The sequence below is a fragment of the Misgurnus anguillicaudatus genome, chromosome 9 (genome assembly GCF_027580225.2).
Source record: "Misgurnus anguillicaudatus chromosome 9, ASM2758022v2, whole genome shotgun sequence".
In the NCBI taxonomy this organism is placed as follows: domain Eukaryota; kingdom Metazoa; phylum Chordata; class Actinopteri; order Cypriniformes; family Cobitidae; genus Misgurnus; species Misgurnus anguillicaudatus.
In genome coordinates, this window is record NC_073345.2 from 16,102,266 (window position 1) to 16,129,237 (window position 26,972).

The 26,972-nt window shown below is 35.0% G+C and overlaps 3 protein-coding genes across 4 annotated transcripts; all 3 read right to left on the reverse strand.

Annotated features, from left to right (window-relative positions):
• Window positions 1-2,804: 2,804 nt before the first annotated feature.
• Window positions 2,805-9,996, reverse strand: timd4 (T cell immunoglobulin and mucin domain containing 4). 2 transcript variants are annotated; one of them, XM_055180737.2, is made up of 7 exons: window positions 9,252-9,996; window positions 8,710-9,048; window positions 7,525-7,545; window positions 7,125-7,216; window positions 3,599-3,710; window positions 3,332-3,365; window positions 2,805-3,242 (listed from the first exon to the last, which is right to left on the reverse strand). In XM_055180737.2, exons 1-7 carry the CDS (start codon window positions 9,307-9,309, stop codon window positions 3,161-3,163), a joined length of 738 nt encoding a protein of 245 aa, XP_055036712.1. In that variant the 5' UTR covers window positions 9,310-9,996; the 3' UTR covers window positions 2,805-3,160. The 2 variants fall into 2 exon arrangements, with proteins under 2 accessions (XP_055036712.1, XP_055036711.1); XM_055180736.2 differs by having other exon boundaries at window positions 7,525-7,590; window positions 9,252-9,903.
• A 1,929-nt stretch (window positions 9,997-11,925) lies between these two features.
• havcr1 (hepatitis A virus cellular receptor 1) lies at window positions 11,926-15,662 on the reverse strand. The gene is made up of 8 exons (XM_073871178.1): window positions 15,427-15,662; window positions 14,739-15,077; window positions 14,436-14,513; window positions 14,090-14,179; window positions 13,591-13,680; window positions 12,876-12,919; window positions 12,557-12,786; window positions 11,926-12,287 (listed from the first exon to the last, which is right to left on the reverse strand). Exons 1-7 carry the CDS (start codon window positions 15,479-15,481, stop codon window positions 12,664-12,666), a joined length of 819 nt encoding a protein of 272 aa, XP_073727279.1. The 5' UTR covers window positions 15,482-15,662; the 3' UTR covers window positions 11,926-12,287; window positions 12,557-12,663.
• Window positions 15,663-18,652: 2,990 nt separating this feature from the next.
• On the reverse strand, window positions 18,653-23,920 carry havcr2 (hepatitis A virus cellular receptor 2). Its single transcript, XM_073871700.1, has 7 exons — window positions 23,779-23,920; window positions 22,915-23,253; window positions 22,771-22,836; window positions 21,763-21,831; window positions 21,628-21,677; window positions 20,683-20,767; window positions 18,653-19,142 (listed from the first exon to the last, which is right to left on the reverse strand). The coding sequence occupies exons 1-7, from the start codon at window positions 23,819-23,821 to the stop codon at window positions 19,099-19,101; spliced, it is 696 nt and encodes a 231-aa protein (XP_073727801.1). The 5' UTR covers window positions 23,822-23,920; the 3' UTR covers window positions 18,653-19,098.
• Between the last annotated feature and the right edge of the window lie 3,052 nt (window positions 23,921-26,972).

The window sequence follows — 26,972 nt, forward strand, 5'->3', positions numbered from 1 at the left end:
AACTCTAGGGGAGCTGGAAAATAAGTCTATTTTCAAAAAAAAGTGGAGTGTCCCTTTAAAGCTAAAGTGACCATTTTAGATTCAGATGTTGCTTGGCAAGGTGAGTGTTGTTGAAGTTGGGACTCCTATGTATACAAAATAATTTCTATTTAAATAATTTATAACGTACATCAAAATGCAGTGATATGTAGGATACATAATATCCTGTCATCATATTGTATTCGATTTTTTTGAGATAACACAACTGACATTGGCTTTAGAGGAATAACACAGGTCCAGAACAAAGACAAAATAAAAAACAAAATGAAATCATGCCCTGAAAATGATATAATTGTCCAGGATTTTTTATTTACTTTGAATAAGCAACGGCCTATAATTGACTAATCTTTCTTAATTTTTCTCGGTTTCAAAAAGCTTTTGTAATCACTTTATTATAATATTTGTGTTATTTTTTTTAAAGTACTTTTCACGTAGTGATTTATCATCCGAGTAACATTTAGTTGACGTGTGAGTGTTAGTGCTGTATTGTCATCATTCCTAAGCAGTGTTATGATCTCCAGTAGGAGGCAGCAGAGCACCACATTGGCTCCATCAGAAAAGCATACAGCAGCGTTTTCCAACCCTGTTCATGGAGGCCCACCAACACCGTGCAGTGTCCATCCCCAACAATGGCATAAAATACAGTGTTATTAAAAAAGACATATCATCATTACAACTGTTGTACTTAGCACTATTATATATACATTAACCTAATAATGACTAAAATGCAGCCACAGGGACTCTGCTGGAAAATAATGCACTGCAAAACCTTGTTGTATAGTTGCATTAAAATTTGAATTAGGGGACCATTGCGGTTTGTTAGATACAAGATGATTTGACCTTGTTTGTATATGCATTATTTAAAAAAACAACAAACATACATTAACATCTGATCTTTAGTTGTGAGCATTAGTAGCCACTTATTCTCGTAACTACATTTAGCATGTCTTAAAATAGCCCACTACAGTGAGATTAACTCTTGCACTTTAAAGATGGTCAGACTTAATATTAAGGGACTTCACGTCTATTCACAGTAAAATATCATATACTGCCTTCAGCCTGTTGATCATTCTCATTTGATGTTTTTTACATTACTCAGACAGGCCTGGCCTTTCTATATACTGTATTTATAGCTGTTGCATTACAGATATGAAGACACAAAGATTTACATTGCATATTCTTTGGATTTTATAGCCTACTCATATCACGGCAGTATCACAATAGATATTGAGGGCTGACCTCAAAACCCAACTTTACCTGATGTCATAAAACCAACATCGGCCTTACGTCAAGCTTTAAAGTCGGGCGGACGTTCTGTTTCGGTTGGAAATGAAAATCAGGCTGACATCAAAAACCAACTTTAGACTGATGTCAAGCTGTAATGTCAGGTTGATGTCATCAAGCAACATCGGCCTTACATCAAGGTCTATTGTCGGGCGAACTTTCCGTTTCCATTGGAAATGAAAATCGGGTAACCAACTTTGGACTGATGTCAAGCTGTAATGTTGGATTGACATCATAAACCAACGTTGGCCTAACATCAATAATAACGTCAAGAAACAGGAAAAATTGTGCCATCTCGTATCAACTTAGTTTCAATTAAAATGAAAACAACGCAATTATTTTAACATCAATCTTAAACTGGTGGTCTTCTTCCGCTGTTTAGTTTTTCAGTTTACAAATTCCGCCATCTAAATAGGGTATCAGCATGGCGCCAGCACAACAGGCTTTTGAAAGGGATGAGAGCTGAGACTCTCATTGGTTTATTCGTTACTCCCAAAACAAACCCATTACTCATTAGGAGAATGGGAACAACCCTTTTAGACTCTGACAAACCATTTTTCGCATCGTTAAATTAGCAAAAGTGGATTTGGACACACTTTTTTAGACATTGCGCTTAGATCTTAACTTTCGCCGCCATTGACGAGATAACTCGTCAATTAAGAGAAAACGCTTCCCTGCCAATAACGAGAATTTCAGGCTTTCGGCAATACCGCTATTATCCACCAGGTGGCGCACTTCCGCAACTTAAACAACCCGGAAGTAGGCTATAGCGCCTCACGTGAAAGAACTCCGTGTATTTTTTTAAAGATCGCTCTGCATCTGATCTCTATCAAAAGTCCTTCACAAAAATGGCATTATCTCAGCTTTTTGCTCAAAATTGGGTATTTTTGAAGAAACCTACACATATTTGAGAGGTGATAAAAAGAATGAAGGTAGGATACGTTTTTTTGTATGAAAGCAGATCAGTCTATTCTTTCATTTGACAAATTGTTTGTTTATATATTTAAAGAAGAACATGTTCTGCATTTTGTGAAAATCATGAAAAATGCTGGCGCTGGCAACTTAAAAAAAAAAAAAACGCTGGGGGAGAAGTTAAAATAGGGCCCAATGTATGGCTTGCGTTTTATGCTATGGTTTTAAAATGTAAGAACCCTACTGAAAAATCCAACTAAGACCAGCATAAGCTGGTGAGCTGGTCTCCCAGCTTGGTTTTAGCTTGTTTTGCTGGTGAAGCAAGCTGGTTTTGCTGGTGTAGCAAGCTGGTCTAGCTGTGTTTTGGTCCCTTTTTAAGCTGGTCTAGCTGGACTTAGCTGGTCAGGCTGGAAGACCAGCTGTCCCACCAGCATGACCAGCTTTGTCAGACTGGGAGGACCAACATAAACCTGCTAGTGCCACCTTAAACAAGCTAAAACCGGATATCAGCTTATACTGGTCTTAGCTGGAATTTTCAGTAGGGAAAGACCACACGTTTGAGCCTGAAAGAACATTGACACAGTTTATTTACACAGTTTTTAACAAACAAATAAACTATATCAATAGTAAACATTCAAGATTTATTTTATTATATAATACATTTATAGCAATGTAAAGGAAACAAACAAACAAACAAACAAACGCCAAAGAATGTGTAGGATACATAATTTACCAAATAATTGGAATACCCAGAAATGAAATATCAATCTAATCCCCCATAATGCCACTCTATATACACAACTGACACAAAGCTCAAAAGTAGTCATATTTACTACTTTTTTGATTTAGTTCCTATTCACTTTTTTGTGTGTTTGTGAACTATCTCTTGAGATTAAAACTTAACAGAATCAGTTTGGATTTGCTTTTATTCCAGAATGTAGATGTTCTCCTCCACTGGCCGTCTTGTCCGTATTTCATAAATAATGTGCCGTGGCTCCTTTGAGAAGCTAAGGTTCAAAACAGCATTAATTGTGATTACATTAGATCAAAAAGAGCTTTATGGTATTCTCATTGTGAAAATGTCACAAGCACATACCATCCACTATCCAGTGCCTTCCCATAAAATCCACCTAAAGCAGAATATTAATGCTAAATTATTTCAGTTCAGAATACACATCATTTGTAATCTGTCAATATACGGTATGTTAATTTACCACCAATGGTAGCAGATTTTGCTCTCCAAGGAGTTATAAACTCAGCAAAACATTTTCCCACCAACGATTCAAGCAGGGTCTCTCCCAAAGATAATTGTTAGTGTTTAGCAATTTTAGATTGACTCTTTTCACCAGAGGTCTATACTTACGTTTGAAGGTCAAAAGGGCCAGGGCTCCTAAGAGGAGCAGCAACAGACTGAGAGACAGAGACAGCACAGGAATGTTGATCTGTAGTGCGATCCTGGACATAGGCTCCTCAATCTTAAAACCACAAATTTCAGAAAAGTCACTTTAAAAAAATAGTGTCATAACAGCCTTTTGAAATAGTTACTGTACACTCTGTAATTAAACTCTCGGTTCCTTATAAGAATAAATAAAGGGTTCAGACGAGTTCAAGTGCGTCTGTCATGTTTTCTTGTAAATGAGCATTTTTTTATAAGGCTCTTATAGCTTCAGTTTCACTTTAATGTCAATGAAACGGTTATTAGGCAGTAGTTATAATACCTTATTTTCACAAATGTAACTAAATAAAAAAAAGCACTTCTTTAAACAAGACATAGTAAACAATTGTAAAATCACTACATTTGCAACTAAAAACTGTGGTCCATGTGACTGCCAGAAACGGGTTGTAAGTACTCCCAGGGAATCCACCGTCCTTTTGTACATCGTCATTTATTTAATTCATCTTATGAACATATAATACATGCCGAGAGCATTCGGTTAATATCATTATCTCATTTTTGACGGAGGTGGCGTTTATCAGCTTTTGCATGTGAGCTCTGCAAATGTAAATTCACCTTTTGGTCATAGACTTAAGTATTAGCTCCACTCTGCCCTTTATAGTATGCAAAAGTTCATGAGATGTAATAAAAAATATAAAGTTCATGCTGAAAATGATACAATGACACAAGATAGAGTGACTCAAGATGCCTTTTAACATTATAAAAAAAACCTTTTATTATTATTTAAGTAACTATGATATTCCTAAATTGGTAAAGCTAATCATATTGTAAAGAGAGAGTACAACTGGATTCATTGTTCTTGCAATATGCTTTTTACTATGCACATCATTCTTCCATCTTAGACATATCTCAAAATTACGCCATATGCCGTCTGCATCAGATACAGATAAGATTATCTAGCTGTCACAAATTAGGTAAACAAGCTTCAGCTGGTTCAAAATGCCACTGCAAGAGTGTTTACTCGATCAAGAAGTACGATAACATAAACCCAATTTTGGCATCTTTACACTGGTTATATCACATATATTTTAAAATATTGCTAACCACCTTTAAAGCCTTAAATGGCCTAGCAGAATTACTATCAGAACACAATCTTATCACGTACACTGTGGTCACAAAACTCTGGTCACTTAAGTATTCCTAGAATATCAAAAGTGTCTAAAGGTGGTAGATCCTTTACTTAGCCCCTAATCTCTGGTATGATTACCCAACAGTTTTCGAGAATCTGACACAGTCGATCAATTTAAGTCTAAACTAAAGACATTTATCTTCAACAAAGCATTCACATAACTCATCTTGTAAATATACTTATTGCAATAGTTTGCTTATTCGGAACAAAGCATTCACATTATTCTTCTGGTAAATATACGTATGTCGCAATAGCTAGCTTGTCCAGAACAAAACGAAGCATTCACATTATTCAAATATAATATGTCAAAATATTAGCAGTGTGAAGTTAAATTGGAAAATGAGTTCATTCTGTGAAAAAACATCTCCTTTTTGTCCTTTATTAAGTTTTTCATACTATCATGTTGGGCCTATTTATTGTACACAATATGGATCAGTTTGAATACATCAGAATACAAAGAGGAAATGCCCCTAAAATGGGTGTTTCAACAAGACAACAACCCCAAACACACATGCAAGAGTGCAAAATCTTGGTTCTAGAAAAAAAGATTGAGGTTATGGAGTGACCAGCTCAATCCCCTGTTCTCTACTAGTGCTGCCTCGCGATAGTCGCGACTAGCCATTTGCAAAATAAAAGTTTTTTGTTTACATAATATATGTGGGTGTACTGTGTATAATAATTATTATGCATAAATACACACACGCATGTATATAATTAAGAAACATTTGCATGTGTATATACATGTTTATATTATATATAAATATAAATATTTATAATATAAATATATATTTTCTTAAAATTATACATGCATGTGTGTGTATTGATATATACTAATTACTATACACAGTACACACACATATATTATGTAATCAAAAACTTTTATTCTGCAAACGATTAGTCGTGACTAATCGTGAGGCAGCACTATTCTCTACCCCATTGAAATCTTGTGGGGTGACATTAAAAATGCATTTTCTGATGCAAAATCTATGTGCAAAACAAATTAAAGTCGGAGTGCACAATTTTTGAAAGCCAATGTTGACATTTGAAATCACCTAAACAAACACGCCCCTACCCCAATAGAATCTGGACCTTCTTTTAAAGGTGCAGTGTGTAATTTTTAGAAGGATCTCTTGACAGAAATGCAAAATAATATACAAAACTATATTATCAGGGGTGTATAAAGACCTTTCATAATGAACTGTTATGTGTTTATTACCTTAGAACGAGACATTTTTATTTACATACAAAGAGGGTCCCCTTACATGGAAGTTGCCATTTTGTGCTGCCATTTTGCTACAGAAGCCCTTAACGGACAATTTTTTTGCCAATTTGTCTCCAACGATGACATGTTTGTCTGGTGGCAGCTACCGTAGCTTCTCTATGTGTTTCAAAAGCGAGAGGTGAGCAGTGGACTGAGCCGTTGGATGCAATTCGCAACCTTACTGCTGCTGCTAAAATTTACACACTACACCTTTAATAGATCCGCCGCACGCATACGCAACCCCTGCAAGGATGTTGGTTAGTAGACACGCCCCTTACTGCTGATTGGCTACAAGTGTGTTTTGGTAGTCGGCCCGACTCCCTTTTCCAAAGCGTTTTTCAAACATTGTGCACTCCCCTTTAACAGGAACTGTGGATCCTGTGCTGTTTCCGGGTGCCAGAAGTTAGTTGACTTGATTTGACACCAGTGTGCAGCAGTTATCAGCAACAATGGTTAGGCAACTACATATCAGTAATTTAGTAGTTTAAAGTGAAGTTAAATCTTAAGCAATTTCCAAAAAATGTTGACACTGCTATTTTTTAACAACTTAATATTCATTTTCTTTGCTTCCCTTTAAAAGAACAAGACAGACTTGTAAATTAATGCTTTGATTTGTAATTGAATGTGTAATGTTTTCAATACATTTGAAATATGGAAATAAACTCTGCTTTAAAATTTTTAGAACTTTATTTACTCATGTTTTAATTAAATTCCCATAAAATCTTTATAATATAGTATCTAATATATAGTATATACTCTATAGAATCAGCTATGCCTGGCTCTCTCTCAAGGTTTTTTTTCTCCTAGGAGTTTTTTCAACACCTAGGGAGTCAGCTGACATTGGCTAAACTTAGAACTTACTTCTATAGGTTACATTATTACTCCGCTCACTATTACGGTTTAATCTCTGTAGCTTTTGTTGTCCACAGATTTTTTTCTGTTTTATTAATGTAAAGCTGCTTTGTAAGAATTAAATAATTGTGAAAGCGCTATATAAATACAATTGACTTGACTTGAATAGTGTTTGCGCAGCAATAACTCACCATTACCCCTGAATGTTCTTGGGTGACATTTGGCCAGGAAATGTCAGAAAGTGGTGAGTCTGCCTCTCTCGGCTGATCCGACACTGGTGACACTGTGAAATTCAGAACGAAACACAGGAAATCAGTTTTGTTGCTCATGTTGGTTAGCATGTAACTCGTCACAGGGGTCTGTGACATTTCAGAGTGGTGCTGTGTGGTCTCATGATATTCTTGAATGTAAACCACCAGAAAAAAACTGCAATGATGGGGTAATTAGTGGTGATTCGTCACATGCTGCGGTTTTACTGACTGGCATCAGGGGTCTCAGCAAAAAAACAAAACAAAAAAAAGCAATTTCTTGCAACTTGCAAAAAACAAATTAAAGCATTAGGCGTTAAATGTGTTACTTTGAAATACTCACAGGTCTGTGTCTCCATTGGCTCTGTGGTGGGCATGGTTGAAGTTGTTGTCAGAACAGTTGTTCTGGCTTAACAAACACAGAAATGAAAAGCATTTCTAGTTGGGCAGCTAGATATATTCTAGAAAGCTACATATTTATATTAATTTTACCAATCTTTATATGTGACCCTGGACCGCAAAACCAGTCTTAAAGGAATAGTCTACTCATTTTCAATATTAAAATATGTTATTACCTTAACTAAGAATTGTTGATACATCCCTCTATCATCTGTGTGCGTGCACGTAAGCGCTGGAGCGCGCTGCGACGCTTTGATAGCATTTAGCTTAGCCCCATTCATTCAATGGTACCATTTAGAGATAAAGTTAGAAGTGACCAAACACATCAACGTTTTTCCTATTTAAGACGAGTAGTTATACGAGCAAGTTTGTACTCCCAAAAGTGCTATTACGCCATAAAATATAGTTACTCTCTTAAATCCGCTTAGAAAAGCGCTACGTTTTATTTTGTACCACCAAACTTGCTCGTATAACTACTCGTCTTAAATAGGAAAAACGTTGATGTGCTTGGTCACCTCCAACTCCATCCCAAAATGGCACCACCGAATGAATGGGGCCAAGCCAAACGCCATCGAAGCGTCGCAGCGCGCTCCAGCGCCCACGCGCACGCACACAGATGATAGAGGGATGTATCAACAATTCTTAGTTAAGGTAATAACACATTTTAATATTGAAAATGAGTAGACTATTCCTTTAAGTCGCATGGGTATATTTGTAGCAATAGCCAACAATACATTGTAATTTATGCCAATAATCATCAGGACTCTATGTAAAGATCATGTTACATGAAGATATTTTGTAAATTTCCCACCGTAAATATATCGAAACTTTTTGTGAGTTTATGCAGTTGCTAAAAACTTCATTTGCACAACTGTAAAGGTGATTTTCTCAATATTTTATTTTATTTTTTTGCACCGTTAGATTCCAAATATTCAAATATTGTCCTATCCAAACAAACAAACCAGTGGCTTCAATGGAAAGCTTGTTTATTAACTTTTAAACAAACTATTAATCTCAATTTCAAGAAATTGACCCTTATGACTGATTTTGTGGTCCAGGGTCACATATAACTTGTATTTTCAAAAAGTGGAACCCTGTTTAAAGACTTGTCCCCATCTTTATCACTTGCCTTTCATGACCTTCAGAGTATAAGACACCTTTTTGTCATTGAAATAACCTTCGATGTCCACTCTGCAGCAGTACGGTCCCCTGTCAGTCTGCTGTATTCTTTGGATCCCCAGGTCCATTTGTCCTGACAACACGTCTCCAATGAGCCGGTACCTGTCTGAAACTTTAGAAATCACACCATTTTCATCTGTTTGTACAAGGATGTCGTTGCACCAGAAGGTTCCACATTCGCGTCCCCAGCATACGTGACTCAAACCGTGAAGTTTTATAGAGTAATGGCAAGGCAAAATCACAGTGCTACCCTCCGTCACTTGAAATGCTGTTGTGGTGGAGCTGTCAGCTATATGAGACAAAAATAGCAAAATTTTTGAGAACTATACAGTGAAAAGATGCTTTAATATTGACTGAGGAATGTCATATCAAAGATTAAAATTAAAGTAAAATAATTGACTGAATTAAAAGAGTTGTATTTCACAGACACGGTCAGGTATTAAGTGTAATTTCACATAATGCATTATATGATATTGTTTATAAGTCTCTTGCCTGAGATGATGATGAGGAGGATCCAGTGCATTGTGGATAATCTGGGAGGAGTAGCCATACCGACCAGCCAGTGTGGCGTTCAGGCAACACTGCCCTGTACTGGGCGGCACAAGGGACATGTAGAGGAGGGTATGTGAATGAACGCTTGTGTTCTCCAGCTCTCGGCCTGTGATATCTCCAGGAAGGACAGGGTGGCTGACTCCTCTGCCAGCCTTTGTCTGTAGGTGGAGCCGTGCAGCAAAGAATAAGGCCATTGTGTCATGGAATTTTATCTGTATATCTTTGCCGTGTTCCAGTCAATGACTCAGTTGGCCCACTGACCGCATACTATGTTCATAGTGGCACGTGCGTTGTCTATTGGTAAACAACAAAGTGTGCATGCAGTCACAGCTGGATGATTACATGAGCAGGCTATTTCAATCAGACTTAAGGAGCTGGTTGAGGATACATATACACTTTTTGTTTAAAAATGAGCACTAGCGTTATACTAAAACGTCTGAAAATCCTTAAATCCTTGTACTGTGCATGTGTAAGACACGTGTCATTTACGTCACGCATTTATTTACCTATCACCTCTTTCTGAACTGCAATCTGGTAATGCTCGAAATGTCACACAGCATTCAAAAGTCTGAACATTTTTCATATTTTTTAAACTTTGGTGTGCCCACTTTTTCCAGATGTACACTCACCTAAAGGATTATTAGGAACACCTGTTCAATTTCTCATTAATGCAATTATCTAATCAACCAATCACATGGCAGTTGCTTCAATGCATTTAGGGGTGTGGTCCTGGTCAAGACAATATTCTGAAATCCAAACTGAATGTCAGAATGGGAAAGAAAGGTGATTTAAGCAATTTTGAGCGTGGTATGGTTATTGGTGCCAGACGGGCCAGTCTGAGTATTTCACAATCTGCTCAGTTACTAGGAGTTTTATGCACAACCATTTCTAGGGTTTACAAAGAATGGTGTGAAAAGGGAAAAGCATCCAGTATGCGGCAGTCCTGTGGGCAAAAATGCCTTGTTGATGCTAGAGGTCAGAGGAGAATGGGCCGACTGATTCAAGCTGATAGAAGAGCAACTTTCACTGAAATAACCACTCGTTACAACCGAGGTATGCAGCAAAGCATTTGTGAAACCACAACACACACAACCTTGAGGCGGATGGGCTACAACAGCAGAAGACCCCACAGGGTACCACTCATCTTCACTACAAATAGGAAAAAGAGCTACAACTTGCACAAGCTCACCAAAATTGGACAGTTGAAGACTGGAAAAATGTTGCCTGGTCTGATGAGTCTCGATTTCTGTTGAGACATTCAGATGGTAGAGTCAGAATTTGGCGTAAACAGAATGAGAACATGGATCCATCATGCCTTGTTACCACTGTGCAGGCTGGTGGTGGTGGTGTAATGCGTGGGGGATGTTTTCTTGGCACACTTTAGGCCCTTTAGTGCCAATTGGGCATCGTTTAAATGCCACGGCCTATCTGAGCATTGTTTCTGACCATGTCCATCCCTTTATGACCACCATGTACCCATCCTCTGATGGTACCTCCAACAGGATGCACCATGTCACAAAGCTCGAATCATTTCAAATTGGTTTCTTGAACATGACAGTGAGTTCACTGTACTAAAATGGCCCCCACAGTCACCAGATCTCAACCCAATAGAGCATCTTTGGGATGTGGTGGAATGGGAGCTTCGTGCCCTGGATGTGCAACCCACAAATCTCCATCAACTGCAAGATGCTATCCTATCAATATGGGCCAACATTTCTAAAGAATGTATCAGCACCTTGTTGAATCAATGCCACATAGAATTAAGGCAGCTCTGAAGGTGAAAGGGGGTCAAACACAGTATTAGTATAGTGTTCCTAATAATCCTTTAGGTGAGTGTATCATTTACACTTTAGAGAGTGTATTCAAATATGAAAATATGGCAGCTCAGTGACGCGACATCCAAAAACACTGAAAGTCACAATTTTGATAAAGCATCTAAATACTTAAATAAGCTGTTGGTCCGGGTTCCACCAAAGTCCAATGACTTGCAGGTGAAGTGAATTAGAAAAACTAAATTAATTATCCTACAATACTATTTAGACTTTAATAAAATACTCCTTCTTTAATATCACCATAAAATCTATAAAGATGTTAAATAAGAAGAAATTAGCTGTTATAAACAGCCTTGACCTTAAATAAGTCATCTATGTTTTTTCCAGTAACTCTTGTTCTGTGCACCAACTGGATTAATTTAATACACAGTAATCCTTCTGGATTGATTTAAACACCATTTTGGATCTTTGTTGACAATATTCTCAAGCATCTTCTTCTTTATCCTTGCTTTCATACAAAAAAGGCAATATTCATTTAGTTTTAAAAAGGTGCATCATTTACAACAAGCGTCTGTTTATGTGTCACTTATGGTGAAAGGAAGTTTCCTTAACTTGACCTGATGACACGTTGAACCAATTTACAAAAATTACGCATAACAGAAACTTCTGTTTGTACTGGAAAGTATCACAATGAATTTGTACAAAGTAGACTAATCTTGATGATTTTAACTGCCATGATATGATCTAGCTCCTATCTAGTTTCCAGACCTTTGTGGTTAAGCAAAGGGTGTGGTGACGCAACAGAGCAAAGCTAGTACCCAAACACACGGTAAACCATTCAATTAAACTTTTGTTCACTTCAAATATGTTTTAATAACAATATAGTGTTGAGTATGTTAGCCACTACATGTGGCTTATAGATCAGTTTTTGCAAGACTAAAGCTCTAGAAAAGTTAGCCAAGTTAGTCAAGTCATTTCTCCAAACTAGATAAAGTTGTCACATAATTGCAATTGTACAATATAAACAGAAAACAATGAAGTACAGTGGAGGCCACCGATCAACAACAAATATCACACGTTTTAATGCCACTGTTCATAAGTAGACTCTATCTGATAGACATTGTCCACCGCCATCTCTCTGTTGTACAGGCCCACAGTGCTGCCCGAGTTACTGTAGATGACGGAGTTATCTGAGTTCTGGGCTCTGTGGGAGAAACCAAACCAAATCATGAGAAACACCTTAGTAATGACCAGCAAAACCATACTTCAAAAAGAACATGTGAAAGAACAGGTAGTGACACTATTTTTTGCTGATGTTTACTGAAATGTGTTGACCTCCTATGTGGCAATGATTAAGTTTCAATATCTATATTGAAATATCTTGTTTTCTTAAATCCAAACACGATGCAGATTGTTTCATCATTTCATGTGTTGACCTTTTAAACTGAAATGGCACTTTCGACATTCACTTACAATTGTGCTATGTCTCTGCGTTTGCTCTTTTGCTTCCCTGAAACGTAAACACAAATGAAGACAAATTGTTTTGTTTTTAAAGCGAAGGGCAATATTGCTGATACATTTTAAGACTTTAAAATTTGTGAATTTACCAAATACACCCTGCACTTCCATAATAGAACGAGGGCAATGCCTATTAAAGCCAACAGTAACAGGAGAACAGGCACAATAATTGCTGTTGTGTTCACCTTTAAAATAAAAACAGGATTTAAATATTAAAAATTTAGGGGAATCAAACTAAAATGAACTATATAGCATGTTGTAGTAAGATACTCACACTCTCTTTTTTATCCATAGAGGATGACTCATCAATATAGTTGTCTATTTTATCATCAAAAAACAAACATTATGATAAATCAAAACGTGCATGGGCATAAATGTACATTATACACTCACCTAAAGGATTATTAGGAACACCATACTAATACTGTGTTTCGCCTTCAAAACTACCTTAATTCTACGTAGCATTAATTCAACAAGGTGCTGAAAGCATTCTTTAGAAATGTTGGCCTATATTTATAGGATAGCATCTTGCAGTTGATGGAAATTTGTGGGATGCACATCCAGGGCACGAAGCTCCCGTTCCACCACATCCCAAAGATGCTCTATTGGGTTGAGATCTGGTGACTGTGGGGGTCAGTTTAGTACAGTGAACTCATTGTCGTGTTCAAGAAACCAATTTGAAATGATTCGAGCTTTGTGACATGCTGCATTATCCTGCTGGAAGTAGCCATCAGAGGATGGGTACATGGTGGTCATAAAGGGATGGACATGGTTAGAAACAATGCTCAGGTAGGCCGTGGCATTTAAATGATGCCTAATTGGCACTAAGTGTGCCAAGAAAACATCCCCCACACCATTACACCATTGCATTAATGAGAAATTGAACAGGTGTTCCTAATAATCCTTTAGGTGAGTGTACATCAACAAAATGAAAATTAATTCATGAAACAATACGAAGCTAGAAAAACATGTCATCTGCTTTGTCATACCATATGTTGTGTTAAAGGGCCACAGTCCAGTAGTGGTGCTCTCTGGAAAACCTGAAGAGCTTAAGACTGAAGTACTCTCTTGTGTTGTGTCTGTTTCATATAATAAAAATGTTTTATTACGTTACACTGACTAAAAATCTATGTAAATGTGACCCAGTCTGTGAAACCCAAGTTAAAGTCCTTTTTTTGTGATTTACTGTTTTTTTACACACTACAGGTGTGAAAATATCATGTTAAAGATAGTAAAACAAACTTAAAAGATCCTAATAACATAATAATATTTTAAAACTTAAGCCTGAATTTAACAGAGGGGTCAAAATATCTTTAAAAACCTTTAATGACTTTAATATCTGTAAACATGCATAACAAGTCTCCAAAATCTGTACCAGTTGGTTATTACAAAAAGATAAATTAGAGAAAATGAGTATTGAAATAGTTATCAATGGAAGTTAAACCTGTCAGTCATTATAAGTTTTTAACCAGATTAAAGGAATAATACCTGTTGTCAGGTAAGTGCTGTGTGTTTCAGTGGTTATTTGGCCTGGAATAGTGGTTACCGCCACAGTTTCTTGTGTGGTCGGCACAGGTGCTTGAAACAGGATGTAGAAATGCGTTTTTTTAATGCTCACAGTGTTACATGAGCAATGAAAAATCAGAAATTTGCTGATCTGTGGATAGTATATCATCTGTGATGACTGAATGATGGCAGATAATGTTATTTCAATACTCATTTTCAGCTAAAAATAGTATATTTTAAAATAGTGAGTCGCTTTCGTCATTCAGCCAAAACAGATTCACAAAGACAATCTAAAATCCTACTTAAATGTATACATATGTATGCATACTGTATATACTCTCTGTGGTTTCACGTTCAGACGTGCTGCTGGGCGTGGAGGCAGTTTTCTGTGTTGTTTGTATAGGTGCTTGAAAGAAAGTTTATTTTAATGCAAAATATATTATATTGTATTATATTGTAATATCAGTATATACACTTTATTTTAGTAGTATTGCAAAAAATATTAACAATGTAATTTAAAAACTATGTCATCTGTAATGAGTGAATGATGAAAAACCCAATATTATTTAATGTAATTTTTTTGATAGAAATATGAAAATATTGTATTTTTGTCTTTATATAGCCTACTTACCGTCTTTAACAATCAAGTTGACGTAATTCTTCTCATCATTAAACAATCCAGGAACATGTATGCGACATCCATACTTGCCAGAGTCTTTTTTCCGTATGTTAATGATTGTTAGCGACACATCTCCATGCTCAATGTCTCCTGTCATCTGATATCTGTCCGACTTTCTCCTCACCACTTTATCACCGTCACTTCCAATAATTTCATCACCGCATCCCGTAATGGGAATATTTCCTTTCATCCAGCATATTTCACATTTTCCATGATATTTACTGTTGTACTTGCATGCCAAAGTCGCATTATCACCTTCAAAGTACTGTACTAAGATGTCACATTTACTAATTGAAAAAAAAGAAACAGTTTTAACCTTGGCCTGAATTAAATGTTTGTAAGCAAAAACATTTTTGTGTAAAAATGTTAATTAACAAATTAAATATGCATCTTATGCACTTAGTACATATAGTTCTGTTCTATGATATTATGTTGTAAAAAAAATACAGCATGAAGTTTAATCAACTTAATTATGTAAGCCAATTCAACCTATTTTTTTAAGTTTTGACTTGTGATCAAAGTTGAAATAATTAATTTTTTTAAGTTAAAGTAACATTTCTGTTTTCTTCCTTTAACACAAAGGTTTGTATTACATTATAGTTTGTAACTAGATTGTAATGTAAATGCTTGTAAGACTTACTTGACAGATGAAAGATAAGCAAGGATGCAAAGAAGCAGCTGTGAAGATCTGTCATGATGAAATGGTTTCGGTCTCAATGCTAAAGGCAGACGTATTTTTTCTCTTACATTTGAGTCTTTAACACGGAAGTTGACATGCACATGACTGACTCTCCACTTATCTTACATGTGCAATAACACTTCTTTTTTCTTAGAGTTTCACTTCTTCTGTTCTCATAAACTCTGTGGTCAACTTCGAGTAACCAAAAGAGAGATTTGTTCAAACTGTGAACATAAACTTTAAAAACAAACGGTGCTGTAAGGATAATTTCCCGAATAAAGAAAGCCCCTCCCTAAAGAACACTGCATGGAGGCAAAGTGAGTTCCCGGGAAAACCACTATCTACGATTCACAGTGGACTTCCTACTGAGACCACAGTGGATTTCCTACAGACATCATTTGGCTTTCAAAGATCACACCTTAGGGCATCATATATCTGTACTCTCATTCTCTCAAAGCAAACTGTATCTGAAATGCCGAGCCCAGTCTCCTGAAGATGCGTATAAATAGCATGAAGTGTAAAACTCGTGCAATACATACGCCAAATTCCACTTTGGCGTGCATACGCCAGTCCTTCCCATTCACTTAAACGGTGCATCTTTTTTTGTCGTTTTATTTATTGGTGAATTTGGCGTATGGATTGCACGAGTTTTACACTTCGTGCTATTTATACGCATCTTCAGGAGACTGGGTAGGAAATGCCACATTCTACATGCACAAAGAATCTGAAACTGATCTTATTTGTTTTTCATTGAAATATCTCATTGCAGTTACAATGGTATCACTCTTATAACAACAGAATTCAATGTTAAAGTGCAAATTAAGGACAGCCCTGAGTTTCAGTACCAAATTCCTATATGCTTTGTTCTCTGGTTATTTAAGGAGATGTGTAAAAGATTCAGGTGGGACTTTTTATATCTAGAAATGTACCCCCATGATGCTGTATCTTTGATATAGCATCATGTATTTAACATTAATCTTAAACTGGGAGTCTTCTTCCTCCGCTTAGTTTTTTCAGTTTAAAGTCCGTCATCTAAATAGGGATTAGACATAGCGCCAGCAATTGGCTTTTAAAGGTGATGAGAGCTGAGACTCTCATTGGTTTATTCCACGTTACGCCCAAAACACACCCATTACATATAAAAAATAGGGCCAACCCTTTTCGACCATGCGCTTGGCGCACAAACCTTTTTCCCGTCGTTAAATTAGCAAAAGTGGATTCGGACACGTCCATTTAGACGTTGCGCTGTGCGCTTTAGACAATGCGCTTAGATCGTTAAAATAGGGCCCTAAATGCGTTGTCCTGGAATCCACACATCTCTGTGTTATTATAGAAACAACACATTTTGTGTTACTTTTAACACAACTTATGTTATATTTTAACACAAAATCAGTACAAAATGACACATAATGTGTTAAAATTACACGTAATGTGTTAAAAGCTTAACGCAAAAAGATAAACACATCCTTTGTAGACTAAATCACAAAAATGAGCTTGGTTTTAATAGACGGGGTCACATACTGTAATGAATTAGGGTAAGCGGGGTTAATTGTAACATGGCTACTTTACATGTTTATACCAAAACTGTGCAATCTGTGCTTTTGGTCTTTTTACAGAGGCGGACAATTTTCCAAGCATCTGTGCTTTATCAGAGTGTTTGTCTTGGGAAAAAATTACTTTATTTTACTAAAAAATGTTCACTACATTCTAAAGCATGCTGTGTATTCCTTTTATATTGCATATTAAAATTGATTTAATACCTAATTACATAAAAATTGTGTACTTTTACTTTCTTGAGTAAAAGTACAAAAGTACTTTTTACTTCAGTTAAAGTAAAAAAAAAATACTAGATGTTTAATGTACTTAAATATTAACCAAAAACTTGAAATTATGAAATGTAGTGGAGTAAAAATTATGATAATATGCTTTGGAATGTATGTTTACCAAAGAAAAACACTGATAAAATACAAATACATGAAAATGTACTTTTATGTAGAAAGTAAAAATACTTATTTTATTTTAGTATTTTACTTTCTACATAAAAGTAAATTTTCATGTATTTGTATTTGCTGTCAGAAGATGATTTTCGTTGAATTTGTGAAAAGTTTGTATGTGTTTTTATTAAGATATTGAACAAAGAGTGTTTTGGAGGCATAAAAGTAAATTTCTTCATCTTATGTTTTTTTTTTCAATTTTTGAGTTGGGTGTATAAGTCACCAAATCCAACTTTATATGATTTAAATCACTGTCTTGTCACCTAAAACTTAACATCATTTTGATACATGTCAGCAGCTGGAAATAGGATTGAAAACATTTTTACACAGCGGGGTTAGTTGTCACGCAATGTAACAATTAAGCCTCAGGTATACTGCCCTACAAAGCGAAAGTGCAGTAACTACGCATTTGGTCAAAATTGAGTTAAGGGTTAAAATGGGCTTTGTGAGATCTGTTGTGTCTTGTGACAAAGTCTCCTGGTTAAATTTTGTCCCATTTCAGAGAAATGTGTGTGCCAAAATTGCAGTAACATGTTTGACTGGCTGGTGTAAAAAACTTTAAAGCCATTTTTCTCAGTTTCAGTGTTTGCGTAGATACTGCACTTAGCCTTTGGAGGGCAGTATAAAATAATAATGAAATGAAAACAATGTAAATACTATTCATCAAAATGACAACTGTTAATGCAATATCAGTAAAAATAACTGACAATAATGATTTATTTTGTCTTAATTTATATGCATTAATATAAGGATGGTTAGATGAAGGATCATAGATGGATGGATGGATGAATGTGTGGATATTTGTCTATTATTGGCAGGTATAAAAACAATATCCACCTTTAGTATATAGTCAGAACTGTATTTAATTATTTGTGTTTAAACAAAATAACAAAAAAACCTATGGGGTTATGTTCGCAGGAAACGTTTACACTCCTGTCACTTTCAGTGTAATTGTATAACAACTGTAGGTCCCACAAACAAACTTTAAGTGTTGATTTGTAGCAGAGATGTCTGTTGATTGTGTAAAAAAAGATTAATCTAATTTAAATATTTTTTAAATGATAGAGCCAAAGCCAAAAAACGTTACACTGTGCCCCTCTCTCCCCTACACTTTAGGCTACAATTCTGCTATAAAATATTACGCATAAGTTTATGATTTTATTATTTATTGGTACATCATTTTACGTTTAAAAATATCTCACACAGGTGGATTAAACACTAGAGGCCACTATTGTATCATATTGCTGAGTGAATAAAGCATTCCTCTTACCAAATAAATGCACAAAACTTTATTGAGAACACAGACATACGTCATTGATTTCTGAGAAATCAATGACTTCGTGACATAGGATTTAATTTCTTTTTGTGTACGCATTTCCACATAAATTACTTCATCCAGGAAGACGTACAAGCACTGTTCCGCTTTTAAAGTCATAAACAATGTTGCTTTGAATAAGTAATCTCAGATTCATTGGATTATGTGCATTAACCATTTTATAAATTATAGTCGCTGAGAACAAACCATAAAAATGTTCATACATCATCGTGCAAGTGTTTCACACAGTCACCGTGACGTCAATCCTGACCTCAACACTCCACACTTCATGCTGTGTTGCTGTTGGTTTGAGGGGCAAGAGTTTTAATTCCCCTGCTGCTGCTGCTGTTTTCTATAGCGCCACAGTCCTAAAGGCAAAGCAATAGATAAATGTGTTAATGCACAGTAAGCAAAAGAGCCCATGCGTCACCTCTTTCACTTCCACTTATACTTAAGGACTCAATCTAAGAGCCAAATTTAATTCTGCATACAGCATGAGGATCTACAAAACTTTCCACCCAGCCACATGAAACAAGTTTTTTTGTTGTTGCAGGAAATAACATTTCAAAGCATCTACTGATGCAGAAGGACTTAGATAAATCTCAAAAACATTTTAAGATAATGTTCAAAGACAAAGTTCAACAATAAGAATGTACTTGTTAACATTACTTAATGCATTTGCTAAAATGAGCAATATAATTTATCAGCATTTATTAATCTTTGTTAATGTTAGTTAATGTCAACATAATTGTTTTATGTTCATTGTGCTTTGTAACCAACACAACTTTTGATTTTAAAAATGTTTCAATAAATGCTGAATTGAACATGAACTAAAATGTTGTATAAGTTTTGTTCATTGTTAGTTCATGTTAGCTAATGGATAAACTAATGTTACCTAATACAACCTTTTACAATAATGTTGTATTAGTAAACAGTAATGCATTAACTAACATGAACTAAATTAAAAACTAAATAGTTTTTCAGCATCTATTCTTGAGAAAGTTAGTTAAAGGCGGGGTGCATGATCTCTGAATGCCAATGTTGACATTTGAAATCACCTAACAAACACGCCCCTACCCCAAATGAATCTGGACCTTTTGTGATAGACCTGCCCCACACATACGCAACCCAGGCAACAATGTCGGTTAGTAGACACGCCCCTTACTGCTGATTGGCTAGAAAGTGTGTTTTGGTACTCGGCCGACTTCCTTTTCTAAACCATTTCTCTAAAATCTTGCACCCCGCCTTTATTGTGCATACAGTTATTACTGCTGGTTCATGGTGCAGTAATTACAATGCTTGATTTTATAAATATATTAGTAAATGCTGAATTTAACATGAACTTAAGATTAATAAATGGTGTAGAAGTATTGTTCATTGCTAGTTCATGTTAATGCATTAACTACACAGTAAAAAATTGCTGTAATTATACAGCTGGTTGCCAGTTACTTACTGTAGAAGATAAAGACTGAAAATGTTTCATGTTCATTTAACTTTAAACAAACAGTTGCCAGTAAATAACATACATGTAAAATCTACAGTAAGTTACTGGCAGCTAGTTGCCAGTAATACCCAGTAATACCTACAGAAATTTTTTACATTGTAAATGTTAACAAATACAACCTCATTGTAAAGAGTTAACTGTAAAGTTTGACCAAATATATTATTAAATGTAACAAAAAATATTAATTGTCACAATGCAAATGACTTAATGGTCCAAAATTCTTCACTTACTTAAACGCAAGATGCAGTTCATATTTTTATAATGATTGTAGGATCTGACATTTATTAAACTGATTAATGAGTAAATCTTAATGAGTTTCATTCACCAATTTGTGCATCAAGTGCGTAGCAAGCATTTCTCTAGAGTTTCAATTATTAGATGCATTACAATGCTAATCTACTTACTAATCAGAAATGCAATGATTAAACCAGGAATGAAGACAATAGCCCCCAGTCTTATAGTATTTATGACAAATGTTTCTATTGTTTCCTAGAAAGAGAGAGAGAGAACATGTTTGTGTAAAACATTTTTTCATTTACAAAATACAAATTTAATTCGGCAACAAAATATATAACACCAATACACTTACACAACACATATATACATACACATAATTTAAGCAAATGCAAATGTGCTGCTGTCTTTGTGCAACCCCAAATCTGTAAAAGTTATGGAATAATTTACAAATCTCATAAACATATTTTATGCACAATAGAATATAGATAACATATCAAATGATGAAAGTGAGACATTTTGAAATGTCATGCCAAATATTGGCTCATTTTGGATTTCATGAGAGCTACACATACCAAAAAAGTTGGGACAGATTGGGACAAAAGTTAAATGTAAAGGAACAGCTGGAGGAGGACCAATGTTTAGGAATAGAAATGTTGTCCCATTCTTGTCTAATACAGGCTTCTAGTTGCTCAACTGTCTTAAGTCTTTTTTGTAACATCTTCCTCTTTATGATGCGTCAAATGTTTTCTATGGGTGAAAGATCTGGACTGCAGGCTGGCTATTTCAGTACTCAGATCCTTCTTCTATGCAGCCATAATGTTGTAATTGATGTAGTACGTGGTCTGGCATTGTCACGTTCCTTCAGCTGTTCCTTATATGTACATTTACATTTTCCGGCCTCTTATTGCTACCTATCCCAACTTTTTGGAATGTTTAGCTCTCATGAAATCCCAAATGAGCCATTATTTGGCATGACATTTCAAAATTTCTCACTTTCAACATCTGAATAAAAGTTTATGAGATTTGTAAATTATTCCATTCCTTTTTTACTCACAATTTCTAGTGTCCCAACATTTTTGTATTTGGGGTTGTATATACAAATATTTCAATACCTCTTTGTGGCCCACTGCAATGGCTTTGCCTACGTAGACCTCAGTATCCTCTGAAATAAAGAAATGAGTTTGCATCACAGCCAATAGTTTATTATATTACAAAAATACTTTGTGTAAGTTAGATTGTACTCTTACCTGCAGTTGTTGTTTCTGTTCTGATATATTTTTCAGTAACGAATGTGGTTTGGTCTGATGCATAGTAGACTGTGTAAAACATAAACATTTAAGTTATTTCAGTTCATATATACACTCTAAGAAAGCATGTGTTAATTTTTTACACATTTTTTGAGTAATGCTATTTAACAAATTATGTGTCGTTTTAAAACATTGTCAAAAGTAACACAAAATGTGTTATTCCAATAATAATACAGAGATATGTATATTCAATTTTTGCACAACACACTAAATGCGTTGTCCAAAACTAACACTGATTGTGTTGTTTTTAACACATCCATTCTAAGAGTGTAAAAATGTGACTGTTATTGTAAAAGTTTCTCTAATGCTTCTTATTCAAACACAAACGCTTATGTTCAATGCATTGCGATATACATTTTGGCCTATAAGAATAGTGGACTCTCATTTATTAAATAATTGAAGGAATTATTGATTAAAGATAAATTATTAATTAATAGTTATAAATAAATTAAATTGATTGCATTGTTCATTAATAACAATGAATTATTGATTATTTATGTAATTCATTATTGAAGTTAATGAATGTCAGTGAAGGCTAAGAAAGATTTTATTTGTAAACTCTTTTACTCTGTCAGAAAAAATGGTCAAAAAATCGGCTCAAGCTGTCACTGGGGCAGCACCTTTAAAAAGGTCCTAATATATACCATTTAAGTACAGATATATACATTTGGTGCCAATATGAGGTACCAATATTGCCCTTGTGACAGCAAAAGGGACAATTTTTTTCTGACAGTTTAGTGCTGTGGTTCTCAGCTGGTTTTGCTTCATGGCCCAGATTTAACATTTTGGTGACCCAAAACAGACTAAAATGTAGTGATATTACACCACATGCTTGGCTGCACTTATTTATATTCAGCATAGGTTTTTTTTTTTTGCTGTCCATGACCCTTACAGTTTCCCAACATGAGAACCACTGCTGTAAAGTTTGAGAAAGAAAGATTTTTAAACCTTGTTTTTCTTGCTTTGCTATTGTAGGAAACAATTTTGTGACTCCTCTTCCTAAGACATCCGGTCCTTAAGGAAGCACAAAAATACATCAAAACCTCTGAGCATGACACATTAATAAGACAATATAATAGTGTGGTTACGTACTGTTTGTGATGTGTAGATAAACGTTGTGACTAACATCATTAAAAAGTCCAGGGATCTGGATACGGCACACATACAGCCCAGTGTCTTCTAACCAGGCGCCCTTAATAGTGAGAGAAACATCACCTCGATTGAGTCCACTGGTCAAGCCGAATCTACGTGACTCTCTGTAAGTTACTTTTGAACCTTCAGTGGAGATGAGAGTGCTTTCACAGGTGAACAATGACTGATGTCTCCCCCAACAAATGTCCACTATACCGTGTGTGTCAATATCATATATACATGGAAGAGTAACGTCATCCCCAACCTGTCCAACCACCAATTTTGAGGATTCACTGCAGTCTACAAAAAAAAACAGAATTTAGATTCACCAAGCTTGCTTTACTGTCATTTTCCCCAGGCATTTTACATATACACCCATACCCTATCATGCAAAACACATATGGGCTGTTTTCCAGACAGGGTTTAGATTAATCCAGGACTAGGCCTTAGTTATTTTAGGACATTTTTACAAACATACCTTACAAAAAACGCTACTGGTGTGCATTTTGAGACTTAACAATGGCAATGATGTATGTAAAGATATGTCAAGCAAGATGTTTTTAAATGAAGGCAGCTCAAACATGCATTTTAGTCCTGTCTGGGAAACCACCCCATAATCTTTATATTGCTCATATGATACATTCAGGCTACATATTAAACCAATTAAGTTGTTGAGTGAATGTTAAAGAAAAGAAAGGTAAGAATTGAAGCATTATAGTTTCTTCAGTGGTCTTGGTGTATACATCACAAGACATTGAACAATAGCATATAAAATAATTAAAAAATAGATCATAGCTTTAAATATATGCTTGCATTTTTACTTACCTCCACCAAGAATGCTTGAGATAATGAATAGAAAAACAACCATTTTCTGTGATGTCTTGCCCTCAAAGACACTTATTCATACCCAAAAGGGTACACAGTCCAAAAATACAACTTCCCTTTTCCATGGAGGCCGTTCACCAATAGAAATAACTTCCACATGCTCTTGGTCTGCTTTTCAGAGACATCAAGTAATTTTATTTTTTTCCCCTAAAAATTGTAAATTTGATGCCTATTCAAAATAAAATGTTGTGATAAAACAAATGTTTTAATATAATGTATCATTTAAAAGAATGTCAACTTCTGCTCCTATTTAACATGTTTGTGGATGATTACGTTATTACGAGGATGATTTTATAATTAATCAAATAATTCTTTATCGATGTAAAGTTTACAAAATGATGCTGAGTTTGTAAAATCTGGTTATTAGACAACTAAGAGCAACAGTTTTTAATAGAGCAGCTTGTGAAGTCAATACTCGCTCCAAAATGTTCCTCTTGGGTGTTAAAGATATACAGTACTGTGCAAAAGTCTTAGGCCACCATGCTACAATTAGATTTGTTGATTTTGCAATGTTATAGTGATCATATATAATTATTTCCTAATTTTTTTTAATAGAATGCATCCAGAAAATACATGAAATGTGTATGTAGTATTAAAAACTGTATCAAAATGTAAGTTCCACTTGTGCAATAGCAGGAAACTTAAAGATCTCTTAAACCTAAATAAAATAAAATTAAATCCTAATTTCTAATTTTAAAGAAATTAGTCATTTTACATAATTCTGCTCAATAATGCTCAAAATGAGTTTAGTACCAAAAACTAAATGTCTTCTTGGTTCTAAATTCATCTTGAGCGTGAGAAAAGAAAATACAGGAAATATGTACAAAATTTTTTTTTTTTGTACATATTTCCTGTATTTTCTGTTTGTATTTTATAGAATAGATTGAAAAATAAATCTGGATGGACATTAAAACCTCTAAAACGACTTTTGGCCAGTACTTTTTATGTAGTAGAAATGCTACACATATCCACAAAAACTTTTTTTCAACTTCCTTCCTTTAAATAGAGAAGTTTTGTTTGCACATTGACCACTGCTGACACCACAGATCTTCAGAGGCCATTTAAAGTCTAGACAGGAATATGTCATTAAGACTGCTGGCTCGGTTTTGGCTGGAAAGTAACGTCCTGATGGAGCTGACACTTCACCAACATCTGTTTGATCTCAGTTGCACTCAATTTTCTTCTTCTGGTGTCACCAAAGTGTTTTCAAATTGATAAAACCTAAACATTTAAGTGCAAACATTGACCTAGATTTATTGATCTGTGGACTTCTCAAGTCATGCTGTACAATAGATAGGGGATCAGACAACATTATAGTGAGTAGAAGTACAGTGAGTGCAGACCTGGACAATGTTAACAACAGACCGGTAGTCTTAATGTTAACAGCAGACCTTATTTTACCCATAATTTAAAACTCACTATTCTAAAAGTCCATTAGAGACTCCAAACCATAGAAAAATGGGCTTAAAAATGCTAATTTTTTCCAGGTTTAAGGACTGAAGACTGAATATCTTTATTAAGCTTGAATAGGTAGAGGTACATTTCTTTTATCTGGGGTCCAAATTATGTGTGCCCCCATGTACTTCCATTTATGCAATTAAGCAATTTATGCAGATGCTTTTACCTAAAGTGACTTTTGTATTTTATCTGCTGTATGACCGTTCCCTGGGATTTGAACCCATTACTTTGGTGTTGCTAGCTCAGTGCTCTACCAGCCCACATCCTAATATTGGAAAAGCTCTTTTGTTATTTTAGGCAGGGTAACACATTCTTTTCAACTCTCTGGCATACTTATTCAAAATACATCACATACAGAAACACTGTCAATCTATTCTATTGATCAGAAAATCAAATGACCATTCTGTTGGTTAGGGTTGAGTTTTTAAGATGTCAAATAGCATAAATCTTTCATATCCTATATGCGTATGAGTATGTATGTGAAGTTCTAGCTCAAAATACCATATAGATAATTTATTATAACATGTTAAATTGCCACTTTGTAGATGTGAGAATTTTTTTTTGGTGTGTCCTTTAAAGTGCAAATGAGCTGATCTCTGCACTAAATGGCAGTGTCGTTGTTGGATAGTCCAGATTAAGCGGGTGGTATTATCCCCTTCTGACATCACAAGGGGAGACATATTTTAATAACTTATTTTTTCACATGCTTGCAGAAAATGGTTTACCAAAACTTAGTTACTGGGTTGATTTTATTCACATTTTCTCGATTGAAAAAAAATCACTGGGGACCCAATTATAGCACTTAAACATGAAAAAAGTCTGATTTTCATGATATGTTCCCTTTAAAGAGAGTGTTCCTTTCAAAGCAATACTACAACACCACCTTACTCTTGTTATTTTACTGGGGAGACAGTTGTCTCCAATGAAACTGCCAGATTGTCCATTTGCTGGCTGGAGGTCACAATAATCTAAAGAACAGTCATTATGTAATAAATTATGATGACATTTAATGATGATATAAAGTGATATTTATAAAGATGTTTATTACAGATGTCTGCAAAGGTTAGTTCATAAGGACTTTCATTCTCTTTTATGGTGTTTTAAATTGTTTTGAATCAACCCAGCATATGGTAATTTAAGCACTCGCTCTTTAATTGCTGTTTATGCCAGCACTTCTACTGCTCCAGTAAACAATAAATGATAATGAGATAAGTTATAATTATAATTTATTAAAATAAATTACAGTCATTAATCACATTTTAAGATAATGAACATCTCTGAAAATAGTATATAGTGGATTTTACTGAAAATCTAACAATGCTACAGTAAAAAAACAGGGAAAACACTTTATTATAAGGTTGTATTTGTTATATTAGGTAATACATAACATAAACTAACAATGAGCAATACATCTACAGAAATTATTAATCTCTCAATTTATGTTAATATTAGCAATTACTTATATATTTTTAAAATTGAAAGTTGTTATTTTAACAGAAGTTAATGCACACTGAACGAACACAATTGTATTGGTATCAATTAACATTAACAAAGATTAATAAAGGCTAAAAATCTATATTTCTCGCTAATATATTTACCAGTGGCGGCTCGTGACTGCTCTTCCGAGGGGCGCAAATTGAAAATAAGTGTTCGGAGTGTCATGTGTGTTGCTTGTG

Coding starts and splice junctions, on each gene's coding strand:
- havcr1 (XM_073871178.1), bottom strand. CDS start 15,481: ATGACAGATCTTCACAGCTGCTTCTTTGCATCCTTGCTTATCTTTCAT. Junction 15,078..15,426: donor GCTTATCTTTCATCTGTCAA/GTAAGTCTTACA, acceptor CTTTTTTTTCAA/TTAGTAAATGTGACATCTTA. Junction 12,920..13,590: donor GCCCTTTAACACAACATATG/GTATGACAAAGC, acceptor ATGATAAAATAG/ACAACTATATTGATGAGTCA.
- timd4 (XM_055180736.2), bottom strand. CDS start 9,309: ATGGCTACTCCTCCCAGATTATCCACAATGCACTGGATCCTCCTCATC. Junction 7,591..8,709: donor TACTCTGAAGGTCATGAAAG/GCAAGTGATAAA, acceptor GTGTTTGTTAAG/CCAGAACAACTGTTCTGACA. Junction 3,711..7,124: donor AAGAACATTCAGGGGTAATG/GTGAGTTATTGC, acceptor TGTGGTTTTAAG/ATTGAGGAGCCTATGTCCAG.
- havcr2 (XM_073871700.1), bottom strand. CDS start 23,821: ATGGTTGTTTTTCTATTCATTATCTCAAGCATTCTTGGTGGAG. Junction 22,837..22,914: donor TTATCTACACATCACAAACA/GTACGTAACCAC, acceptor TGCTTCCTTAAG/GACCGGATGTCTTAGGAAGA. Junction 19,143..20,682: donor AATCATTGCATTTCTGATTA/GTAAGTAGATTA, acceptor CTTTGCCTTTAG/GACTGTGGCGCTATAGAAAA.